The following is an 18601-nucleotide window of genomic DNA, read 5'->3' as shown; positions in this document are numbered from 1 at the left end:
TTGCCACATATGTATGCATATTCCCTGTAATTTACATTACAATTCAAGCTAAATAATTTCGGAAAAGGACATGAGACATCAATGTCTACTGCCGGAGTACTGCTCTCCCCTCTGGGCTGGTGCACCTTTCCTCACACCTAGCTCGGCTTTACGCTGTAGAAACCGAAGCTTTTAGGATCATTGGGATCTCCCGTGATGAAGCTGATTCTGAGGGCCTTTCACTCTTACTGCAGGCAGGTTAGTGGTCTTTCTGTCTTCTTCCGATTCGACTACCGGCCTTGATCCCCCAGCTGTGTCAGTGCTCTGTCCCCCAAATATTCCTTTAAGATGCACAAGATCTGCGAGAAATCCTCTTCTGGTGAAACTACCAAAATCAAGACTCTCTGCTCACCTTCACCCTTTCATTCCTCTTTTTTTCCGGCCTCTGGAACAAACTCGCACTCTATTCAAATCCCAATGCTCCCTCCCGGTCTTCAAAACAGATGTTCACCACCATCTCTTATCTTCCCCCATCCAAAACCTTGATCTTTTCCACCCCCATTAATCCACCCCAAATCCACATTTTTTAAATTAAGTTTTCTTTCCTGAAAGTCCTTGTCGTGTCCATCTTGTTTAACCCGTGTATCCCACCCAGCCCTCTCCCTTCGACAGATCTCCCGATGTCCCTGTTCGCTACTGTTGTTGTGCGTCCCTCTCTCTTCCCCCTCTTGTCTCCTGCTCCCTTTATTATATGTTATGTGTGTCCATTTATGTTTTTTTTTGTGTTTAATGTGTTAGCTCTTACACGAACTTAGACTTAGTATACAAAAAAAAGAAGTACTTTCTAAAATGTGCCACGTTTAAACTCTTCCATGAGACTTGGATTGATGTTAAAGAGAGAAAGCGTCCCTTCTCTGTACCCATTAGAACAATACAATGCAGGGCCTTGCTGGTGCATGTAAATTCCAGTACATTTGAGAAATGGTGCGGACTAATTCACTCACTGACTGACACACAGACTGCTTCGGCAATGTGTGTGGCTCAGGGAAAAGAATGGACGATCCCTGAGAACATTGGTTCTCAAGTATCTGTCAAGGCAATCCTTTTGAACAAATTGCAGCTTAAAAATTCAGATTAGATTGAAAATAGTTTTCCTAATTTCACATTTTCTTTTACATGCAAAATTGGTGATGCTTTTTTCATGGCTGCACAAAGCCATGCACATGTGATGGAATTACCCCGCACACGTGAAATTAAAAGCGTGGTTAAGAAATTGGTTCACTTCTGTCTGTCTGTCATTCTGTCAAAAACGTCGGTTTATGATCGAGGAACAACTTGATTTCAACTGAATTATATATTTTGAACAGGGATCGGAACATGGATCGGAAAACAATCCTGACATCATACAAAATTGAGAATCATTCCAACCAGGAAACTCACGGTTTTTAAAGACGTCATAAATGACACAACCACCAGGCAAGAACTAATGTAACGTGGTAAATAAGGTGGTGTAAAAGACAATGCGTCAACTGTGGTAACCTTCTGGATTTTTTTTTCTACAACCTTTAAAATCATTATTTTATTTCAATATAATAACATACATTAACACTGAAAAATAAATCATCTTTTAGCACTTTCAAAACCCTTCCGTTTAGCAGTACTTGGACAAAACATCACAGCATTTTACGACATCACGGCCAATCAAATTTGCCACTCGTAGACCCCGCCCAATGTCCTTGTTTTTAGTTAAATGTGACAATGAAACATGTGCGTACCGACACACACACACACACACACACACACACACACACACACACACACACACACACACACACACACACACACACACACACACACACACACACACGAAGCTGAAGCTGAAGAATGCCAAAATTGTACCAGTGATACTTGTCACTCTGGGAGCAATTAAAAAGAATGTCATGGAGATATTGAAAACCATCCTCGGGAATATGGGAATATTACTACAAACGATCTGCATTTGGAAGATGTCTGGGGCTAAGTGATAATCCTGAAGACAGCCCTCAGAACAAAACTTTGAGAACAAGAAAATTTCACAGCTTGGTCCATGAATTATGAACTCTCACTGAAATATTTATTTATTATTCCCTGTTTGTTGTTAAAGGCGGCAAAAAGGGTTGGCGTCAGGAAGGGCATCCGGCCGTAAAACATTGCTTCAAAAAGGGGACCGAAAAACAACAACAACCACGGTTCCCGAAAAAGGCCAACCCCCGCTTTGTGGGGAAAAATGGCCTCCAAAGGTGGTTTTTTTTTTTACTGAAATAGAGGTGGATACTTTGAGAGCTGGCAACCTTCTGATTGCCCCGTTCTACCTTCTGATGGAGATAACAATCACCAACACACACGCACACACACCCTCTCTGGGGTACATGTCTAGGTGACCCCTTTCACACAAGCCACTGTGTGACCCACTTATAGATTTAAAACAAAGTTATAATGTAGCATATTTATTTTAAATCCGAAAATTATAACCCTATTTCATTGCTGCGTAAAACTGCATGCATGTGGCGTAATGTTTAAACACCTTGGAATAAAGGATAAAGATTACAGTAGATCTAGGGTGGACAAACCATCAGGAATAGATGTGGATAATTTGGTATCATCCACATTCAAGATAGACAATAAAATTGTGGTTAAATTACTAACTTTGTCAAATTGTGTCTTTAAGGCTGGTGGAGCCCACCAGTCAAGCTTGTAGGCCTTCCACACTAAAACAACGGTTGGTGTGGATAAACAGACTGAGGAATGTCACAGCTAACTTGGACATAATCGATGCAATTCAACATATAAAACAAGTTTTCATAAAATTACACACAAGCTTGATGGTTCAATTCGACAACTTTAACAAACTATGACGTGAAAGCCGCCTGGACACGCCAGACAAGTTCGTGGTCTGATGCGTGCGACAAATGCTGAAAATGTGATCTTGAAACACAATTTGCTCTGGCCATAAATGTTGCACTTAATCTGTGCATTATACACTTATTGTGGTTAAAGTTGACAATTTTGTTTAAATTTTATTTTTGAAAAAAAAAATTAGAGAGCTTTCAACTGAAATATATATATATATATATATATATATATATATATATATATATATATATACATATATATATATATATATATATATATATATATATATATATATATATATATATATATATACACAGTGCATTCAGAAAGTATTCAGACCCCTTCACTTTTTTCACATTTTGTTATGTTGCAGCCTTATGTTGAAATCGTTTAAATTCATTTTCCCCCTCATCAATCTACACTCAATACCCCATAATGGCAAAGAGAAAACAGGATTTTAGAAAGTTTTGCAAATTTATTAAAAAGAAAAACTTGAAATATCACATTGACATAAGTATTCAGACCCTTTGCTATGACACTTGAAATTTAGCTCAGGTGCCGCCCATTTTTCTTCATCATCTTTGAGATGTTTCTGCACCTTGATTGGAGTCCACCTGTGGTAAATTGAATTGATTGGACATGATTTGGAAAGACACACATATATATATATATATATATATATGTATCTGTATCTGTCTATCTGTGCAGTGTCTGTGTTGTGTTGTGTTGTGTTGTCTTGTCACTAAACTACTCCCTCAAACATTTGTGAAATCGTACCAAACTTCTGGTATGCACCAACCTCTCCCATCGGTGTGTCCTAAGGATTTATTTTTTTTTGAAAAATTTTCCAAACTTTTTTTGGGGGGATTTTTTCGGGGAATTTTTTTTTTCCCAACTTCAATTGTTTATAAAATGTGACATCACGTATATTACAAATACATTTGTGCATTATGATTGTTTGAATTATGATTGGTGTAAACCATGACAAAACACCAACTCAGGTACAGTCATTTATCTATATATCTACATATCTGGGCAGTGTCTGTTGTCACTGAACTACTCCCTGAAACTTTTGTTTCTGTGGTTGTGAAGTGTTTTTAATAACGTGGTTGTGGTTTTGAATCACGTGGTGGTGAGGTGTTTTGAATTACGTGATGGTGAGGTGTGGTGAGGTGTTTTGAATTAGTTGGTGATGGTGTTTTAAATTACGTGCTGGTGAGGTGTTGTGAATTACGTGGTGGTGAGGTGTTTTGAATTACGTGGTGGTGAGGTGTTTTAAATTACGTGGGGGTGAGGTGTTTTAAATTACGTGGGGGTGAGTTGTTTTAAATTACGTGGGGGTGAGTTGTTTTAAATTACGTGGGGGTGAGTTGTTTTAAATTACGTGGGGGTGAGTTGTTTTAAATTACGTGGGGGTGAGTTGTTTTAAATTACGTGGGGGTGAGGTGTTTTAAATTACGTGGGGGTGAGGTATTTTAAATTATGTGGTGGTGAGGTGTTTTGAATTACATGGTGGTGAGGCGTTTTAAATTACGTGGTGGTGAGATGTTTTAAATTACTTGGTGGTGAGGTGTTTTGAATTACGTGGGGGTGAGGTATTTTAAATTACATGGGGGTGAGGTGTTTTGAATTACGTGGTGGTGAGGTGTTTTGAATTACTTGGTGGTGAGGTATTTTAAATTACATGGTGGTGAGGTGTTTTGAATTACATGGTGGTGAGATGTTTTAAATTACTTGGTGGTGAGGTGTTTTGAATTACGTGGTGGTGAGGTGTTTTGAATTACGTGGTGGTGAGGTGTTTTGAATTACGTGGTGGTGAGGTGTTTTGAATTACGTGGTGGTGAGGTGTTTTAAATTACGTGGTAGTCAGATGTTTTAAATTACTTGGTGGTGAGGTGTTTTGAATTACGTGGTGGTGAGGTATTTTAAATTACATGGTGGGGAGGTGTTTTGAATTACGTGGTGGTGAGATGTTTTAAATTACTTGGTGGTGAGGTGTTTTGAATTACGTGGTAGTGAGGTGTTTTAAATTACTTGGTGGTGAGGTGTTTTGAATTACGTGGTGGTGAGGTGTTTTGAATTACGTGGTGGTGAGGTGTTTTGAATTACGTGGTGGTGAGGTGTAATCGTCCCAAACTTCCAGTCAGCACCTACCCCTCCCGTATGTATGTGCTGAGGGTTCATTTTTTGAATTTTATATATTTTTTCAACCTAAACCTTCAACCGAAATTGCTTATAAAAATGTAATGTCACAAACACTACAAATAAATTTGTGCAAAATAATTGTTTGTATTATTACTGGTGTAAATCATGACAACACAGCAAGTCAGGTACAGTCATTATCCTCAGCTAAAATAAGCCCGTTCCTCAGTAACGACGCGTGGTGAGGCGAGCGGAGCGAGCTGAGCCAAGTGTTACATATTTATGTGAATGTATGTGAATTACCATTCAGGTCTTTGCTTATCCGTGTGTATTATATTAAGGGTTGTTGTGGTTGGAGGGTCAGGAGCCCTTCTGAAATAGTGGCCGGAAACGGAAGTGACCGGAAAACGGAAGAGAAAAAGACACGAGGAAAAAGGACGGGTATTCTTCTCTTCCTCCTCGCCCCGCTCCGACGAAAGGGGGGATTGATTGAGCCGTGTGGAAAAGCGGCGTTCCCGAGCCTGTCTGGCGAGAGGAGTTACCGGGACGGATACCTGCCCGGTGGACGTCAAACTGTCGTGTGGCCGTGCACCGACCCAGCGTTTGGCGCCGTTCGCGACACCGTCAAAACAGACGCGTACGGGTCGCCCGTTGGGGCCTAACACGCCTTGCAAGCGGCGTGGGGTTTGGCTTGCTTTCCCGTACCCGCTTCGCGTGGCCACGAGGGGCTGCAGCCGGGGTGCCTGGTAGCGGTACGATACCTGCCCGGTGGAAACACGTCCACCCGGGGTTCGTTCAACCGCCCGAGTGCGGCTACGCCGACCATCATCTTGGTCAGGAGGGGCCCAGAGACATTGTGCGGGACCGAGACCAAAAGGGGGTTGTGAGTACTCACCGGGACACACCTATATAAGATGGCCATCTTAATCATAGGGAATTGATTGTGGATTGAGAATTGTTGATGGTTGTGTATTGTTGATTGCTCGGGGAAAATCTCCGTGGTTGTGTCATTGAAATTGTATGGTATCATTACCATTGGAAATATATCCTTGAACATCAGTTGTCTCTTGGGTGAAATTCATATGGATTGCGTGGCGAAAGCGCATATATAATACAGCTTTCTGGCGAAGTTCCTCTCACGGTCCGGGGGTCACCGAGACCAGGTATTCACCGAGGGGACCACGTAACACAAGCTAGTATATCTATATATCTACAAATAAATAAACAAAAAAATAAACAAAGAAATAAATAAATAAATAAATAAGCCTTGTGTTATCTTAGCGGTTAGGGCACAGGCTTGGGATCCTGGGTTCGAATCCCGATCGATCGCTGAATTAATGCCAGGGGGGTTGACTCAGCCTGTCATCCTTCTGAGGTCGGCAAATTTAGCACCAGCTTGCTGGGATCAATTATCCCGGTGTACCCCGATTTAGAACAGGTACACTGTATCCCTGCGCATCGTAAGAGGCGACTAAGAGTTGGCGTCAGGAAGGGCATCCGGCCATAAAAACATTGCCTCAAACAGGGAACCATGATTGTCATGGGGCCCGCAAGGCTAACCCCCGCTCTCGTGGGGAAAGATGGCCTTAAAACGATCATTCATTCATTCATATTCATATATATATATATATTTTTATTTATTATTAGTAGTATTTTTTTTATGTTGGAGGCTCCAGGCATAGGCTGCATAGCCCTCATCGAGGCCACCAGGCCTTAAATAAAAGAAAAGTGTATGATGAAAAGTGTGTGGTGTTTGTTTGCGAAAAAGAGAGATTGAAGCTAGTCCAGTAACTGTAGTTTGAGTGAGACAGTAAGTAACACCAGCAATCCTGACATGGAGAGTGCAATATGGTTCCGGGCATCATTTGAACGCTCCGAAGTCAGGATGGTCATACCACCCTGGGCGGTTGCTGTCTGCAACCCTAACAACCTATATACAACCTAATCGAACCTATGAAGGAATAGATGTGGATAATTCACCATTCACATTTATGATTTTCACAATACATATACATATGCAGTCAAGTGTAAAAGTAAGTACACCCCATGTAAAGTTTTGACTTTTTCAACATGTTTCAACATACAGCTATTTGATCTTCATTTCAACAATATTGACAGATAAAGGTGATATAATAAAACAAATATCATGAAACATTTACATTTTGTAGTCCATTGTATAATTTAAATAAACATAAATGCAAATTTTGCATGTGGAAAAAGTAAGTACACCCCTACATTTATCACTACTTCAAATACCTAAAATTAGAATCAGGTGCACCAGCTCAGGTGCAAATGATTAGAACATCGTTAGAGAGGATCTTGGAGGAACCTGTCTTATTTAAACCTCAGACATTTAGTTTGGTTTGCTCTTTGTTGTTGAAGTGTGCGGCATCACAAGGCCTAGATCAAAAGAGCTCTCTGAGGCCTTGAGAAAGAGGGTTATAGATGCCTACGAGTCTGGGAAGGGATTTGAAAAGATCTCCAAACAATTTTAAATCAATCATTCGACTGTCCGGAAGATCATCTACAAGTGGAGAAGATTCCAAACAACTGCCAAAGCGCTATATAAAATAAATGCATTATTCATTATTAACTTGTTCAGGCCAGGCCGCCCCAGCAAGTTCAACCCGAGAGCAGACCGCAAGATGCTGAAAGAAGTCTCGAAGAACCCTAGAATGTCATCACGGGACCTACAGGTAGCTCTTGCCACTGTTGATGTCAAAGTGCACTAGTCTACCATAAGAAAGAGGCTGCACAAATTTGATCTACATGGGAGGTGTGCCAAGAGGAAACCTTTGCTGTCCAGAAATGACATCAGGGCAAGACTAAAGTTTGCCAATGAACACCGAGGCAAAGACCAGCACTTCTGGAACAATGTGCTCTGGACAGATGAGTCAAAGGTAGAGCTATTTGGCCACAGTACCAGAAGACATGTTTGGCGAAAACCACAGAAAGCATTTGACCACAAGAACCTGATACCAACTGTAAAGCATGGTGGTGGAAATATTATGGTTTGGGGCAGCTTTGCTGCATCAGGGCCTGGGCAGCTCACCATCATAGAATCCACTATGAATTCTTCATTGTACCAGAGGGTGCTTGAGGATAATGTGAGGCCATCTGTCGGAGAGTTGAAGCTCAACCGAAGGTGGACCTTGCAACATGACAATGACCCTAAACATACCAGTAAATCCACCACGGAATGGCTGAAAAGAAAGAAATGGAGGGTTCTGAAATGGTCAAGTCAAAGCCCGGATCTAAATCCCATCGAGATGTTGTGGGGGGATTTGAAACGAACTGTGCATGCAATTGTGTATGCTGTGCAACAATTTTTTGTTGAATAAATTATTGCAAAGTCAATTTCTCATTGTTTTTTGTTCAATTAGGTCACCTTTATCTGTAGATACTGTTTAAATGAAGATCAAATATTGATATGTCCACATATGTTAAAAAGATTTAAAAAAACATTTAATGGGGTGTACTTACTTTTTCCACATGCAAAATTTGCATTTATGTTTATTTAAATTATACAATGGACTACAAATTGTAAATGCTTCATGATATTTGTTATATTATATCACCTCTATCTATCAATATTGTTGAAATGAAGATCAAATAGCTGTATGTTGAAATATGTTGAAAAAGTCAAAACTTTACATGGGGTGTACTTACTTTTTCACGTGACTGTACACTACCAGTCAAAAGTTTAGGTACACCCAACATAATGTGTTCAATGTGCAAAATGAACATAAGATGTGAACAAAACTCTTACCAAAGATACATATCTACTGATATCTACTGATAATATATTGTGCTTCAATGCATGTTGATAATATATTGTTGTAATGTTGTTTTGAAAGGCTCACTTTAGATATGGAGGAAGTTTGTGGAGGCACGTCGAACGGTGTAGGTTGAGGTTGTCGGTGGTTATTCACTTCAGCCTAAAGGGGTAGTGACTGAGCGCGGAAGAGAGATGGAGATGTGCGAATGGTGTGTGTGTGTGTGGATTGTGTGTGTGTGTGTGTGTGTGTGTGTGTGTGTGTGTGTGTGTGTGTGTGTGTGTGTGCATTGCAGGAGTGGGTGTGGTTTTGCATGAATGCGTTTTTGTTTGAGTGGTGCATCTTGTAAGGGTAGGTGGTGGTTTTTTTTTTTTTTGTGCGAAATGTGGGTTTAAAGCAATTTTTGGACATAGGTCAAAATGTGCAATATTAAATCCAAACTGTAAAGCAAAGTTAATGTCATTAACGTTTCATCTCAGGAGCAAAAACTGTTTACAAATACTCTGCTCTGTGTGGAATGAATGTTTGTGCTTAGTTTCTTCATCACGTGCAATGTCTATTATTGGCAGGCGTTGCAAAATATGTTTACAGAAATGCCGGCCATACAATGTAATGTGTTTTTGTGTTTCAGATTGCATGAATATGGGTGCCAAAACTCAGCTAACACTAGAAAAAGACAGGCAATTATCCATGTATATATAGATGCCATGGATTTATTTTGGGTGCCATGGAGATTTAGGGATTTTTTGATGGCATATTATGATCAGTTTTGGATGTGGTTTGCGACACAGTCCTATGTAACAGAGTGGCAGAAGTTGGAAGTGGGGATCCCGATGGGGGTGTACCATCTCCCCCATTTTGTTTGTGCTGGTTATGGAGTTGTTGATACATGCGGTGAGTGGGCATAGAAAAGAAGTGGAGCTAGTCCCTGGTCAGAGTTTGCCAGCGATGTATGCATGCATGGATGACCTGACAGTTGTCCAACAGTCGGCTGATGCAGCAGAAGAGGTGCTGGGATGACTGGAAAAGTTGATGCGGTGGCCAAGAATGGGCTTTAAAGCAAGAAAGTTGAGGAGTTTGGTGGTGAGACGAGGAGTGGTGGATAACATGCACAGGTTTGGGCTGGGAGGGGAGGTGATTCTATCATTGACAGAGGCCCCTGTGAAGAGTTTGGGAAGATGGTATACAGTGGAGTTGAATGATGTGGGAAGGGCGGTGGAGGTGAGGAACAAGCTTTTGAGAGGTTTCAAGAGGATTGATGGATGTGGTTTGTCAGGTAAGTTGAAGGTATGTGGTGTTTGAAGTTTGGATTGATGCCACGATTATTGTGGCCATTGAGGATGTATGATATTGTGATTGGGCATGTAGAGAGGCTGGAGGTTGTGGTGAGCGGGTTTGTGAGGAAGTAATTGGGCGTGCCACGCTGTTTGATGAACATTGCCTTTTATGGTCAGGGTGGAAAACTCCAGTTTCCTTTGACATAATTAACCGAGGAGTTTAAGGAGGTGAGGGAGCGGGAGTTCATGATCTTGCGGGATTCAAGTGATTCAGTGGAAAAGAATGCTCTCAGAGAAAAAGGGAAGTCGGAAGTGGAATGCAAGAGCAGAGGTGGATGAGATGGAGGAGCGGTTGCAACAGGAGGACGTCGTGGGGATGGTACAGCACGGGAAGCATGGCTTGGGGTGGATGAAGCATGAGCGATGGGGAAAGGCATGTGTGAAAGAGAGGAGGATGATGGTTGAGAGGGAGGTGAGAAGAAAGGAGGAGGAAGGGAGACATGTGAAAGCAGTCGGACAGGCACAGCAAGGTGCATGGACGCGGTGGGAAGGTGTGCGGGTGAGGGCATTGAAGTGGCAAGAGATTTGGAGGATGGAGTCAATATTGTTGAGTTTCCTGTTGCAGGCAACGTATGATGTGCTTCCGTCACCAGTACACCTGAGATTGTGGGGGTTGTTGCAGGAGGAGAGATGTTCTTTGTATGGAAGTTTGGGAATGGTGCAGCATGCACTGAGTGCATGCTCAGTAGCATTGCCAGCAGGAAGATACAATTGGCGGCATGATCAGGTGCTGTCGGTGCTCGCGCAGATGGTGCAACAAGAGGTGCTGAGATCGAGAGAGAGAAGAGTGGAGAAGGAGACCGATGGGGGAGAGGTGTTGTTTGTCAAAGAGGGCCAAATGGTAAGAGGTGGAAAGATAAGGAGGTGGAAAGCAAGAGGGCTGTCAGATGCTTGTGATTGGCAGCTGGTGGCAGACCTAAAGCAATAATTGCTATTGCCAGAGGAGATCTGTGTGACAAGGTTGCGGCCTGACATTGTCATCTGGTCAGTTGCAACAAGACAGGTCATCTTCGGGGAATTGTCTGTACCTTGTGAAGAGAACATGGAGGAGGTGCACGAGAGGGAGAGAGGAAAGTACAGTGAGCTGGAGGCAGAGTGTCGAGAGAAGGGTTGGTGAGTTTCTTGTCAGCCATTTGAGGTGGGGTGTCGAGGGTATATTGGCAATTCATTTTCTGCATTTCTTGCTCGGCTTGGAGTGTGTGGGACAGAAAGAAGGAGGATGTGTGACAAAGTTGCCCAGGTTGCCTTGAAAAGCTCACTTTGGATTTGGAGGAAGTTTATGGAGGCACGTTGAACGGTGTAGATTGAGGTTGTGGGTGGTGGTTCATTTCAGCCTAAAGGGGTAGTGACTGAGCACGGAAGAGAAATGGAGATGTGTGAATGGTGTGTGTGTGTGTGTGTTGCCGAGTGTGTGTGTGTGTTGCAGGAGTGGGTGTGGTTTTGCGTGAATGTCTTTTTGTTTGAGTGGTGCATGTTGAAGGGTCGGTGGTAGTTTTTTGGGTTTTTTGGTGTGTGAGTGAGTGGATGAGGGGCTGTGGATTCTGGGAGTGCAGGCGTTTTTGTTGTTGTAGTCTGTGTTCTCACTGGCTGGGGGTGGGGGTATGTATGCATTCAGGTGTAGCTGCTGCATGTGGAGGTGTATGTGCCCCTGCTGGCCCACCTTAGCTGACCGTATCGAGGTTGAAGGGCCGAAACGGGATGATGCTGAGGACCTCGACTGAAGACCCGTTCATTGAGGCACACGTGTGACTAGGTGTGTTTTGATATAGGGTAGTGTGCTCTGTATGTCATGTAGCCACCTTGATGTACACAAGCCAGGCTGGATGTCGTACAAGGTCGTATATTTGTCCCCATGACGAGGGGTGGGGTTATGTTAATTAGTTAGGGTAAATTCCCTGTATGTAAATGGCCTCTGTGATTTCTCCTTTGTTCGTTATAACACACACCACATATATACAATATACATATAAACACTACATAGCCAAAAGTATGTGGACACCCGAACATCACACCCATATGTGCTCGTCGAACATCTCATTCCAAAATCATGGGCATCAATATGGAGTTGGTCCCCCCTCTGCTGCTATTTTATTCGCCGAATCATGGGCATTAACAGCCTCCACTCTTCTGGGAAGGCTTTCCACTAGATATTGGAACGTTGCTGCTGAGATTTGCTGTGTGGTGACCTTCCATGCTGTGATGGTCTATGGACACGGATCGAACCGCATGGACAGGAATGGATATAGCCCACCGGACAACCATTGGGGCATCTGTGGAACATGATGGTGTGAGCATGATCTTCCACAGAAATTCTGTTGTGAGTTGTGGACTCTCGGCTTGGGAAGATAGCCATGGGATTGAATCGGGAGATTGGAGCGAGCCGAGCATACGGTGCCATGTTCGGCTGGCAAGTGTATGGAGAAGCACCCTTCTTTGGTGAAGATAGTGAAATGTGAAAAAATTGGCACGGGTAATCTGAGGGTTACATGCAAAATTTAAGAGTGAATTTTTGTGAGGCCAGGTGGACACTGAAACCAGTGACACCATTATTGATCTCGGTGTGTTAGAACAAAGTGTTGAAGGCTGGGACAAAAATGAATAGAGTAGCAAGACACAGCCTTCAACTGGCTACGGGGGCGACGGTGCCAATATTTGGACGCGGGGTTGTGAGGATGTAGTTGGGCAGTCTGGGGGTCAACGTGGTGTTTTGGGTGGCCGAGGTGTGCGGACCGTGTCTTCTGGGATTGAGTCCCCTGGGGGAGCATGGCTGTCAACTGGACCTTGAGAGTGGTCAGGTGTGGGTGGGCACTGGGGGCTGCATGTGGGTGGACTGGGGGATGCGAGAGGTGCAGGGGACGTGATGTGGATGCCACACAATGTGACCGTGCCTCCCAGGTCCGAGGCCTTGGGAATGGTGGATTCGGCAGCAGGTGCTCACCACATTGGCCAGCTGGGGTTAGTGGAGCCGTGTTCCTCGCAGGGGGCCGAAGAATGGTTGGTGGGTCGCACCCTTATGGATACTTATGGTCCATGTTGGCGTTTCGGCTGGTCAACTTATCCTGAAGGCCCTTGCACGGTGGAAGGGCGGAGCTGTCGTAGCCAAGGGCAGTAGTGTAGTAATGTCACTGGAGGAGACGGATCCACATACTTGCCAGGATAAAAAGGAAATTTGGTGAAACTTGATAGGCCCCATGGGACAAATTTGGAATTTGGCTAGGGTGGATGGCACTTTTGGACCCGACCAACCTGCAACTACCTGCACTTGAGGTAAGAGGCCTTGATGCCTACTGTCCCAGGGTACAGTACTTGCTCGTCAATTGGGACATGAGTAATTTGGAGTGGGGGCGGGTGAGAGTGATGGCATGGTCGGTGAGGGGATTGGAGTGTGTGCCACAAAGTGCCTTGTGGGTGGTGTTTGTTTATGTGTGGCGGTTTTGTGTTTTTGTGTGGTCGTAAGGATGGAGATTGAAAGGGAATCGAGTGATGTGAGAGTGTGAATATGGGAAATTCACATGTAAGCAGGCCATGGCAGCATCTCTTTATGACATCTTTTTATTGAAATGTGTTGAGAATTGAATGGCAGCGGGAGAGGAAATGTTGTTGTGGATTTTGTGGGTGGGGTGTGTGTCCGCAGGTACGGATCAAGCTCTGGAGGAGTGGTGATTGCAGCACCCCTAAGGTAATTTCCCCTGGCAGCCAGTGGTGTCTGGAAATTTGGAGCCCATCAGTGGGGGGTCTGGTTGGGCGCTTTGAGGTATGGAGAGGAGACCCATGGCGACCCATGAAGCTATGAGAGCCTGAGGCAAAGGAGCCTGGTGTGGAGACCTCCCTGGTGGGACGACAGCTAAGGAGCTGTTGGGCTGTCACGAGGCCAAGAATTGAAGGGGAGGGTGAAGAAGTCGTAAGTCAGCGACTTGTTTTTGGACTACGGGCACCACAGCCTGGAGCGCCCCACCATCTTGCTGTATGGTACCTCCCCGCTGTCTAGATGAGGATGACACACGTGTTATAACATCTATGCCATGGTCTTGCAGGGGGGGTGAAATACGTGTTTTGATGATTACTGCAAGGTGAGTGAATGGTTATGGGATTTGTGTGAGTGAATGGGGGAAAAATCCACCAAGCCATGTCACACACATGTAACACCAGGACAGGGCCCGCGGAAATTTGGGTACATTGGGATGGCTCCACAGGTAACGTTGGGAAGTGTGGCATCCACCGGGGGACGTGGTCTTTAGAGGGATTCAAGGTTTTGTACAAATGTTCTTGCATTTTTGAATAAGTTTTGTGGTTAAGGTAGGTTTGTGTGCTGACATTTTTCTACCCACCCCAGGAGTTAGGAGCGAGGCACCAAGTTTTGTAAATATTTGAAATGTTGCTTAAGGGGTGTAGAACGTTAAGGAGAGTAGGTAAGTTAGCTACAGCTCGCTTCCGACAGCCCCTCCTAATTTATTCCATAGGCTAATTACAGTCACGTGAAAAAGTAAGTACACCCCGTGTAAAGTTTTGACTTTTTCAACATATTTCAACATACAGCTATTTGATCTTCATTTCAACAATATTGATAGATAAAGGTGATATAATATAACAAATATCATGAAACATTTACATTTTGTAGTCCATTGTATAATTTAAATAAACATAAATGCAAATTTCGCATGTGGAAAAAGTAAGTACACCCTTGGCTCTAATAGGTGGTATTGCCCCCTTTGGCAGAAACAACCTCAAGTAGGCATTTCTTATAACTGTCTACCAGTCTCTGACATCGACTGGGAGAAATTTTTGCCCACTCCTCCATGCAGATTTCTTTCAGCTGTGCGATGTTTGTGTGGTTTCTTGCATGCACAGCTCGTTTCAAATCCCCCCACAACATTTCAATGAGATTTAGATCCGGGCTTTGACTTGGCCATTCCAGAACCCTCCATTTCTTTCTTTTCAGCCATTCCTTGGTGGATTTACTGGTATGTTTAGGGTCATTGTCATGTTGCAAGGTCCACCTTCGGTTGAGCTTCAACTTTCCGACAGATGGCCTCACATTATCATTATCCTCAACCACCCTCTGGTACAATGAAGAATTCATAGTGGATTCTATGATGGTGAGCTGCCCAGGCCCTGATGCAGCAAAGTTGCCCCAAACCATAATATTTCCACCACCATGCTTTACAGTTGGTATCAGGTTCTTGTGGTCAAATGCTGTCTTTGGTTTTCGCCAAAACATGTCTTCTGGTACTGTGGCCAAATAGCTCTGCCGTTGACTCATCTGTCCAGAGCACATTGTTCCAGGAGTGCTGGTCTTTGCCAAGGTGTTCATTGGCAAACTTTAGTCTTGCCCTGATGTTCTTTCTGGACAGAAAAGGTTTCCTCCTGGCACACCTCTTATGTAGATCAAATTTGTGCAGCCTCTTTCTAATGGTAGACTCGTGCACTTTGACATCAACTGTGGCAAGAACTACCTGTAGGTCCCGTGATGACATTCTGGGGTTCTTAGAGACTCCTTTCAGCATCTTGCGGTCTGCTCTCGGGCTTAACTCGCTGGGGCGGCCAGGCCTGAACAAGTTGGCAGTTGTTTGGAATCATCTCCACTTGTAGATGATCTTCCGGACAGTCAAATGATTGATTTCAAATTGTTTGGAGATCTTTTTAAATCCCTTCCCAGACTCGTAGGCATCTATAACCTTCTTTCTGAATGCATCAGAGAGCTCTTTTGATCTAGGCATGGTGACGCCGCACACTTCAACAACAAAGAGCAAACCAAACTAAATGTCCGAGGTTTAACTAAGACAGGTTCCTCCAAGATCCTCTCTAACGATGTTCTAATCATTTGCACCTGAGCTGGTGCACCCGATTCTAATTTTAGGTATTTGAAGTAGTGATAAATGTCGGGGTGTACTTACTTTTTCCACATGCTAAATTTGCATTTATGTTTATTTAAATTATACAATGGACTACAAAATGTAAATGTTTCATGATATTTGTTATATTTTATCACCTTTATCTATGAATATTGTTGAAATGAAGATCAAATAGCTGTATGTTGAAATATGTTGAAAAAGTCAAAACTTTACGTGGGGTGTGCTTACTTTTTCACATGACTAAGTATGAGTCAGTAAGTGTTACGGTTGGAACGGTAACGCCTGCATTGAACCTTGCGGGAGATGCGGTTCCAGGTGGGGGTAGGGGCTGTGTTAAGTTTATAGGGGGTAGGCAATGGATTACCTTTGGGTCAGGTAGGATTGTATAGGGTAGTGTGCTCTGTATGTCGTGTAGCCACCTTGACGTACATAAGTCAGGCCGGATGTCATGTAAGGTCGTATATTTGTCCCCATTTCAAGAGGTGGGGTTATATTAATTAGTTAGGGATTAAGGGTAAATTCCCTGTTTGTAAATGGACTCTGATTTCTCCTTTGTTCGATATAACACACACCACATATATACATATATACACTACATAGCCAAAAGTATGTGGACACCCAAACATCACACCCATATGTGCTCATCGAACATCCCATTCTCCTGGGATTCTCCTGGGCCCATTCTCCTGCCAATGTTTTTATATGGAGATTGCATGGCTGTGTGCTTGATTATATATACACCTGTCAGCAATGGGAGTGGCTGAAACAGCCGAATCCACTAATTAGAATGGTTGCCCGCATACTTTTGGCCATGTATTGTATTTATAACAAAGGGCAAGTGTCCCCTGCTCACCCACTCCCCCACAATTCCATCCCGCTCCCAAAGGATACAAAAATCAAACAAAGAGTTTGATCAACAGTAGGAAAATGAAACAACCTATTTTCAACCAGGCCAGCTTTTATGATTTTCACAATGTTATGATAACCAAAAATATGTTGTTGGTAATTGGTCACGTTGTTGTTTAAAATATGGCAAAATCACATGACTACAATTACAACCTTGATTTTATTGGATGAAAGTGGTCAACTAGTTTCAATCAGGCGATTTTTGTATTTTCCTCCTTCAACACTTGCTTTTAACTCGATGGAGTTATATTTTCATACATATGAGCTAAAGGGACAAACAATTTGCCAAAGGCCTATTGCAAAATAGTGTAAAGCACAGACGTATCTCGGACTTACTTGCACACTTGTAACCTTGTGCATCCAGGCCCTTCTCTTGTGGTAACAATAACAAGAGGCTGAGAAAGGTAGTTGTGACGGAAGCTGCACTCACAATTTTGCAAGTTCCGTATTGTCCATGACACGGCATCACGTGATGGCATGTCGTTTCGCCACCCGCTCTGTCAACCCCACTGCTTTCACCATTCACAAACCCCAATGGCAACTCGGGTTCTGGCGGGCTGCGCTCGTGAAGCAAAGTACGCATGGTATCCATCCAATGCTCTGCTTCATGCTGCCTTGCGGCCCTCAAGTACAATGTGTCGTGGGTGAGCTCCACATTGAAACACCCGAGTGGGTGTTGGTTGATGTCCGGAAGGACGGCACGGAGGTCTGTGATGGCATACGAACAGAGTGCAGGGCCTCCTATCCCTGCGAGTGTATAGTATTCTAGTATCGTTGGTGTCAGACAGAAGTAGAAAGTGCGCCAAACACCATTGGCTGTCATGCGCTGGAGAACGCCATGAACAAGTGCTTCTGAAAATGCTTCAGGAGGCCACTCAATGGACGTTGGCTGCTGGGGCCGCTGTTCCACCGCTTGGGCTTCTCCAAGCTCGGGCACAGACCTCTGACCGGCTAATGCCTCTCCAAGGCGCTCCAGCCAATCATCAGCCTGCTCCTCAGATGGGGCACGCAGATGAAGACGTGCACCACCAGAAAAGGTCACCTCAAAGGAGCAATGGCCACCTACTCCTGTTGGAAATAGACTAAAACTATTGCTGCGGGTCATGCCCTGCACACCGAAGGGAGGGAAAAGGGCAAGAAAATAATTAAGCTTCAAATTTGACACATTGCTGCCATCAAGTGGATGTAATTAGCATTACTGCTTGGTGACGAAGTAAGTACATGAAAAGCAGACACTAAAAATGCAACTGCAAGACGTAATATAATTACACAAGTAAACGTGTACTACTGTGAAAAGGGTAAAGTTAAACACTGGATTTCTTCTAACACTTATGGCTTCAGTGTTGATTATGCTTCTGGAAACTACAAGTTGAATGAGGATGCTTTGTGGGAACGTTGTTTACCTGGATGCGTTGTGGCGCAAACATAACTAATTTTGTTTGCCGCAACTGCTCCACATCGCTTACAGCTCAATATAACATGTAGACACGTTCTTGAGAGAGCTATTGACAACACTTGAGGATTTGTCTAATATCATCATCATCATCATCATCATCATCATCATCATCATCATCATCATCATCATCATCATACACAGATTTATGCACATATTCTGCACTCATGCACATATTCTGCACTCTCATGCACATATTCTGCACTCTCATGCACAGATTTATCCCATCTCGCCTTCAGTTGTCATACCCTTCCTCCCGTCCAT

General features: G+C 43.6%; 1 protein-coding gene across 1 annotated transcript in view; it reads right to left on the bottom strand.

Annotated features, from left to right (window-relative positions):
* The window catches only part of LOC144889364 (pleckstrin homology domain-containing family M member 3-like), a 40922-nt gene extending 22527 nt beyond the window's left edge, over nt 1-18395 (bottom strand). Inside the window, exon 1 of the mRNA XM_078769562.1 lies at nt 17221-18395. Within this exon, the coding sequence (XP_078625688.1) occupies nt 17221-17989 (769 nt within the window). The 5' untranslated portion in view covers nt 17990-18395. The remainder of the gene's footprint in view (nt 1-17220) is intronic.
* Between the last annotated feature and the right edge of the window lie 206 nt (nt 18396-18601).

This window comes from Myxine glutinosa, unplaced genomic scaffold (assembly GCF_964187855.1).
Source record: "Myxine glutinosa unplaced genomic scaffold, kmMyxGlut1.1 SCAFFOLD_3111, whole genome shotgun sequence".
In the NCBI taxonomy this organism is placed as follows: Eukaryota; Metazoa; Chordata; class Myxini; order Myxiniformes; family Myxinidae; genus Myxine; species Myxine glutinosa.
This window is presented reverse-complemented; position numbering and strand designations above follow the sequence as displayed.